The sequence below is a fragment of the Heterocephalus glaber genome, unplaced genomic scaffold (genome assembly GCF_053883595.1).
Source record: "Heterocephalus glaber isolate CG9 unplaced genomic scaffold, H.glaber_assembly_v1.0 deba00001497, whole genome shotgun sequence".
Lineage (NCBI taxonomy): Eukaryota > Metazoa > Chordata > Mammalia > Rodentia > Bathyergidae > Heterocephalus > Heterocephalus glaber.
This window is the reverse complement of record NW_028258320.1, coordinates 71,146,556-71,153,539: the sequence shown is the minus strand read 5'-3', so window position 1 is coordinate 71,153,539 and position 6,984 is coordinate 71,146,556. Positions and strand designations below refer to the sequence as shown.

At 50.8% G+C, this 6,984-nt stretch overlaps 1 protein-coding gene across 49 annotated transcripts in view; it reads left to right on the top strand.

Moving 5' to 3' along the window:
* The first annotated feature begins 870 nt into the window (after positions 1 to 870).
* Tcf7l2 (transcription factor 7 like 2) overlaps positions 871 to 6,984 on the top strand; it is a 185,139-nt gene continuing 179,025 nt past the window's right edge. For 9 of the 49 annotated variants that reach the window (XM_004838895.4, XM_013070026.3, XM_013070030.3 and 6 more), the window contains exons 1-3: positions 873 to 1,622; positions 1,857 to 1,923; positions 2,091 to 2,215. In XM_004838895.4, coding sequence (XP_004838952.1) covers positions 1,434 to 1,622; positions 1,857 to 1,923; positions 2,091 to 2,215 — 381 coding nt within the window. In that variant the 5' untranslated portion in view covers positions 873 to 1,433. Of the gene's footprint in view, positions 1,623 to 1,856; positions 1,924 to 2,090; positions 2,216 to 6,984 lie in introns of all 49 variants that reach the window. The other 40 variants (XM_004838903.4, XM_087185293.1, XM_021253425.2 and 37 more) reach the window with 11 other exon arrangements.

The following is a 6,984-nucleotide window of genomic DNA, read 5'->3' as shown; positions in this document are numbered from 1 at the left end:
AAGACTCCGGCCCCACTCCTCCCAGGGCTTGGTGAACTTTCAGTTTTATTTTCCCAGGCGCTATTAACGCCTGAACTTTTCACCTCCAAAGTCAGAAAGGACTTTGAATCCTTGCTCGTTTCCTACCACCTCCAACATCAGTTAAAAAAGGAGGTCCACTTTACGTTTAAAAGAATCATATATTTTTCCTTAAGGACATTTTTAATGCCCCGAGAAACCCTACAGTATTTGTTTTTTGGATAAGAAGTCATCGTGGTATCTTCATCCTAATGGAATTCACATTTAACGAAAGGATCCACTATTAGTAAACCAACGAGGGAGGGGAAGGCACAGTGGGTTAATAGTTCCCGCGGATGGCCAGGAACTTTGCCCAGCTCCGCCACTTCCCCAGCGCTCTGGAACTGGAGGGGTGAGTTTTCCTTGTGACCACTTCTGTTCCATCCCGCCCCGGGCGGCCGATGTCACTGCCGGATTAACCACCAAGCTCCCCCGCCCCCCCCCCCCCCCCCAACGCTCGCCTCCTTCCCTCCGACTTATTTCTAATATTTCCAAAGTGCACTTTTCTGGGCCTCTCCCCATCCCCGCCCCCAGAGTGGGCTTTTCCTTCCGCCTTCCTCGGCTCGGATTCCAGCCTCGGTCGCCACCCCCTGCCCCTCCTCTCCCACTCCGCATTGTCTCCCCGAAACCGCCCCTCCTGGAGCGGGTCCCCGCGTCCGGCCTGGCCCGGCCTCCCGCCTCGCGCGCGCCGCGCAGGCCGCTCCCCCAGCGCGCGCCCCCGCCCCTCCCTTCTCGTACTCCTCCTCCTCCCGGGCCGAAAGGATCATTGTTGACCGCCCCGCCCCGCCCACCGCGGCTGTTTATTTATGCACACGTCACCCAGCCTGCCCCGCCCCCGGCATCTCATTAAGGCGAGTGTGTTCCTCTCGCCCTGTCAATAATCTCCGCTCCCAGACTACTCCGTTCCTCCGGATTTCGATCCCCCTTTTTCTATCTGTCAATCAGCGCCGCCTTTGAACTGAAAAGCTCTCAGTCTAACTTCAACTCACTCAAATCCGAGCGGCACGAGTTCCTCCTGTATCTTCGGCTTCCCCCCCCTTTGCTCTTTATATCTGACTTCTTGTTGTTGGTGGTGTTTTTTTACCCCCTTTTTTATTTATTATTTTTTTGCACATTGATCGGATCCTTGGGAACGAGAGAAAAAAGAAACTCAAACTCACGCGTGCAGATCTCCCCCTTCCCCTTCCCTCCTCCCTCTTTTCCCCTCCCCAGGAGAGAAAGACCCCAAAGCAGGAAAAAAAGTTCACCTTGGACTCGTCTTTTTCTTGCAATTTTTTTTGTGGGGGGGGGAAACTTTTTTGGGGTGATTTTTTTTTTTTTGGCTTTTCTTCCTCCTTCATTTTTCCTCCAAAATTGCTGCTGGTGGGTGAAAAAAAATGCCGCAGCTGAACGGCGGTGGAGGGGATGACCTAGGCGCTAACGACGAACTGATTTCCTTCAAAGACGAGGGCGAGCAGGAGGAGAAGAGCTCGGAAAACTCGTCGGCAGAGAGGGATTTAGCTGATGTCAAATCGTCTCTAGTCAATGAATCAGAAACGAATCAAAACAGCTCCTCCGATTCCGAGGTAGGAAAAGCCCCCCGGGCTGGTAGGGTCGTGATCTGGTTCCTGGGCTGGTGAAGGTGCCTGGAAGGGGAGCCGGGGCCGGGGCCGGGGGCGGCGGGCGGCGTGCGCGCGGGGCCACCACTGCAAAAACTTGTAACCCTGTTTTTCTGCCCCCCACCCCGCCGCCCCTTTCCCCCCCTTCCCTCTGCGTGGCGTTTGCCCCTCGCCCTCCCTACCTCCACCCCTCCGGGAAAGGCGGAAAGACGGCCTCCGCCTCGCTCCGAAAGTTTCCGAGATAAATCCCGGGAAAGTTTGGAAGAAGGTGAGTACGCCCCGCAGCTGCCCGGCGCTGCCCCCCGGGCCGGCCCCGCGCCCCCCGCGCCCCGACCCCGCGCGCCCCGGCGCCTGGGGCCACTTTCTAAAAAGTTTCTCCCGCTCTCTCCCGCTCCGCGCGCCCGCCGCCGTCCCCTCGCCGCCCCGCCATGTTAGCCGCCAAGAGGCAAGATGGAGGGCTCTTTAAGGGGCCACCGTATCCCGGCTACCCCTTCATCATGATCCCCGACCTGACGAGCCCCTACCTCCCCAACGGATCGCTCTCGCCCACCGCCCGAACCGTAAGTGCCTCGCGCGGCCCCGCATGCGGCCTGCTCGCCCCCCCTCCCCTCCCCTCCCCCACCTTCTCCCTCCCCGCCCCTCCCCCGCCCGGGCCCAGGCGGCCCCAAACTCTCCAAACTTTTCTGCCTTTTGTGGACTGGATTTGTTTGCACTTTGCCGTGTTCCTGCTTTCAGTTTGCTGTCTCGCGTTGTTGGGAGCCCTTTCTTCCCGAGCAGGGCTTGACTGGGGGTGGGGGAGGGAGAACCCGCAGAAGTTTTTGTGCGCTCCGGTCCCCTCCCCCTCGGTGGCGGTGTTTGTTTCTTCACCCTGGGAAGATGACTGTGGGGCTCTTTCTCCGCTCTCCCTTCTTTCCCTCCGCTGTGGGCGTCTTGGGCTTTCCCCGTTAACCCCTTGGCTGCTGCCGCCGGGCCGGCGGTGAGGGGCGCGGGCGAGAGTGCGTTTTCTGGCCGGCGCGGCCCGGGAGCGCAGGCGAGCGCGGAGCCGGGGCCCCCGAGAGGCGCCCGGCTTTCTGTCCCGGCCGGTTATTTATTTAGCTTTCTAGTGGCGATCATTGGCTCTCGGCCCTCCTTCCCCTGTCCCCTGGAAGGTCACATTTCCCAGGCCGGCCCTGCCGCAAACTTGGGGGCTCGGGCCATCCTTTTCCGGGCAGCTCCGCAGGGCCGCGAGAGCCCCGGGTGCCGTGGCGGGCTCGGCTGCCCCACGCACTGTCTGCGGGAAGCGCGGGCTCGGAGGCGCTAGTGGCCGGAGTTCTCGGTGGTTCGGGCCGGATGGCCTCCCCGAGCGGAGTTGATGTATTTCTAGTGAAATTTGGTGCCTCGAAGTGCGAGGAGTCGGGGTTTGTTCTCGCCGGCTTCCCACAAGGCCCTCAGTGGGCCCGGGGGGCCCAGAGACCGGGTTGCCCGGGCTGTAGATGGTGCAGGGGATTTGGGAGGCCAGGGGTGTCCATCCTTCGAGGGAGTGGCTCGCTGATTGCAGGTCACCCAAGTTTGGGGGCCCCGGGGCGGCGCGGGGTGCAGGGCTCCCGAGGCGCCTCCTGCAGCGCGCGTTCTGCAGCCTTCGCTGACGTTGGTTCACACGGTCCACCCCCGCCCCCACAGGTCTCTGCCCCTTGCCCTCGCCCTGAACCCCTCCTCCATTCTGCTCTCCGAAAAATGCCGGGTTAGGAATCTCTCGGTACGCCGGAGGCATTTGTGCTCAGCTTCTCCAGACTGTCATTTTGCACCTTCTCCGGTTTGGTCCTCCAGCCCTTATTTACACACTGCTTTTTTTTTTTGGTAACTCAAGACGGCAATTGGAAATAAGGCACTCTCTGTTGAGCTGTAGTGGATTCGGTGCTCATGGCCAAGGGTTTGCTGGGCGGGAGTCGATCAGATCTACAAGTGTTTTTAAGCATTAAAACATTAACTATCAGGTTTGACTTGTTTTTTCGCGGCCTTGACAAAATGGCAAGGGCATACTAGATGGGTCATTTTTTATGGCCAGGAAAGAGAAATAATTATTCCTCCCCTCCCCGGCGCCCAGGCTTCAGCATGCTGGGGAGGCTGGGAGAACGGCTCTGCCCGACCTCCTCCTGCAGGGCCCGCTCTTTCAGGCTGCTGGGGCCGGGCTCTGGGCTTGCAGCTGTACGGAAGGCACAGTCCAGTTGTTTGGTATTTTTCTTGGGAGCTTGGGGGTGTCTTAGAAGAGACCATTCACCTTAAAATCGGAGTGTTCCTGTACTAACCCGACCAAGCAGCATTCCAAAGTAATCTTGGGAATTTCTTCCTCTCCTCTCCTTCCTACCTTGGAAATCTCTTTGGTATTATTTTAAAATCCACAGAGCCATCTGAAAGGCCATCTGAATGTTGGGCTTTGATGGCCAGCTTGTTGGCTCTCGACTTTTTAAACTCCATAACTGTGGCCGCTGGCAACCTTTTCCGAATATAGCCTAAAACTTGAACTGTTGTGTTGTGCTGTAATTAGGAGACAGGGATATTGTTGAAGGCAAATAAATGATTTCCCGGTGAGAAAAGGAAGGCTCCCAACCCTCGGTCCCCTTTGTGGGCATTATAGGAATAGACGCCAGCTAGTTATTTTAATTGTGGACATAGCGGGTGGCCTTGTGCTGTGACATCAGATTGAGTCTGAGAAGACATTTCTGAACTCAGTAGGCAGTTTTAGTATTTGCATGTCAAACACCAGCAGACATCTTTGTGTACACTGCCTCGTCCTCCTTCCTCTGTTACCTGGGTTAGATTATGTACTCCAAAATTAAAGTTATTTATTTAGGCTGGTAAGCGGAGCAGTGGAAATGAGCACCGGAGGCTGTTGTGTGTCACTCTTGACATCTTCGATCAGAATCTGCAATTCCAGATTTGATACAGCTGTGGGAGGAATCTATAGGCAAGACGGTGGCCATCCCGCGCTCATCTGAATTTCTTAGTGTTTCCTAGGGTCTGGTTTTGAAGGGCAAGGTGTAAAGACAAATTAACGGTATGCTTTATCCTCCTCCCGTCCTCCATATGGTGGTGCTTTTTCTTTTTTTTTTCCTGCATTTTCTGTTACTAGCATACCTGTGAAGCAGCTGCACCCTTTCAAAAGCAAACTCTCTGGAACCCTGATTTCTGCTTTAAGGGCTATCATTAAATCGGCTTATGATGAATAATATATTATCTCAGGAATAATGCTTTAATTGCTGAAGACACCGTGGACCTTGATAGTAATAATTTTATTTTAAAATGACAAAGATTTCTGTATAACATTAATTTAGCCTTTGATACAGTAATGTGAATAGCTTTAAAAAGACAGATTCACATAAAAAAATGCATTAAGGAGGGATCTACTTAAGTAGCCGGGAAGACTTAGAACTGTAAATATTAGACACTTGTGTACTAAAGATAAGAATACTGTTATCATATTAAAGTTGATAGGAAAGGATAGTTTTACATTTCTTTTTCCCTCCTGGCAAACAAGAAATAGGGCTACATTGGTGGAAATTCTAGTTACCTTTGCAATTTCTCTTTTAACGGCTCAATTACTAGAATTCTTGCATCTTCTTTGCTTTTCAACTGAGCTGTTTGCAACTAGTTTGAGCAGATAAATAAGCAGCATCTTGAATTCATTTTTGAAGTTGGAATCCAGCATTTGAAGGGAACCAAGAGGGGCCTATTCATTGGGGTTTATTTAGCTGGGCAACTTCTCTTTCTGGCTTGTGAAAAATGGATGTTTTCTCCCGGCTCAAACAACGTAATCCTTTCTAATACAAAAGATTTAGACCTTGGAGTGTGAAGGGTTAATGTTGGTTCTTCCCTGTTGTCTTCCCACCCCCCCCACCTTGGCCCCGAATGTTTTGACAACACTTTTCAAAGTGTGACATTCCAAGCCTCTACATAACAATGTAATATTACTGTAATTACACAGGTCATTACATTTTAAATAGAGAACAATAAAATGCTTATCGCCTTGAAAAAGAACAGGTGTTCTTGCCCTTCTTTGGTATTTATGCTAATTGTTTTTCTTCTCCTTCAGAAATATTTATGGCGAACATGTTTAGATTTCAATCTCAATGCAGTGGTATTCTGTGCTAATCTTTATAGGTTGGGGTTTAATGTCTACAGTATGGATTATGGGCTCAATAATTAAAATAAGTCATTTTAATGATGTTAATTTAATATGCCAGCACTTTGCAGTTTGAGGATATTAAGGCTTTTTGAAACCCCAGAAAGAAACTCTTAGGCAGTTGGGAGCTGAAAGTGCTTATCTGGAAGAAATGTTTTTGGAAACTTTTCTCTGCTTCGGGGAAGTAGCTTTGACTGATGCCCCCTTCTCTGATGGAGAAAAGATTTTTGAGGAAAACAATAACTGTTCTTGCTAGGAGTTTTCAACCTTGATTTTAATTTTACTGATAGGGATTTCATTTAGAGTCTCTGCTGGAAGTTGGTCAGCTTTCTGTTTCTTAGCAAGCTGTGAAAAAGTTATAGGATGGTTTCCGGGGGTTTACAGATAAAGAATGCTGTTCTGTTAACTGCACAGGATCGCTGCAGTTCTGCGCTCCATTAAAAAAAATATTTGCTTTAGAAAGCTAGCATTTTAATAGTTGCACCAGAGGCTGTGCTTTTAAAGATTACAGTAGAAGTCTTTACAGGATGTGAATGCCTCCTTATATCCCAGGAGGTGATTTGGGCGTGTGCAAAAAGTGCCTAGATTCCTCGGCTGGGAAAATCCTGGTGCAACTTCTCTTACACACTTGGAGTAGTAAACTAGAAGGTATCTAAGAGGGTTTTGCGTCTTGTCAGATGTTTCACAACAGGGGCCCCCAGTCACATTAAAAATGCACTGTAAAAAGGACAGCTGCAAATTTTTGTGTGGACGAGTGTTTCTGGACCATGACTAAAACTCCGAGGACCTTTTCCTCAGCTGTCTGGAAGTTATGTGGAAGTTGGTTTATTGGCAGTTAAGCATGAGACAACCTGGATTTAGCAAATGCTCGCTCCTACACAGGAAGTGGATGATATTATATTAGGGGAAGAGAGACTTTGGGCAGGGAGTGATCTACTTTTTTTTTAAAATCATAGCATTGCCAAATAAATGAGCACTTTCCAAGGAAGTAGGTGTAAGCTTTTTAGTCTTGGTAAGAGGAATTAGATAATATCTTTGGCCAGCTTTATAACTCTTTGGATGTGACACGTTTTGAAAGGGAGGGATGAAACAAAGTCTTGCGGGTTTTATTTCTGAAAGGGGGACATGTCACGTGGGTGGGTGTCTTGAGTTTCTTCTGAGAGTGAATAT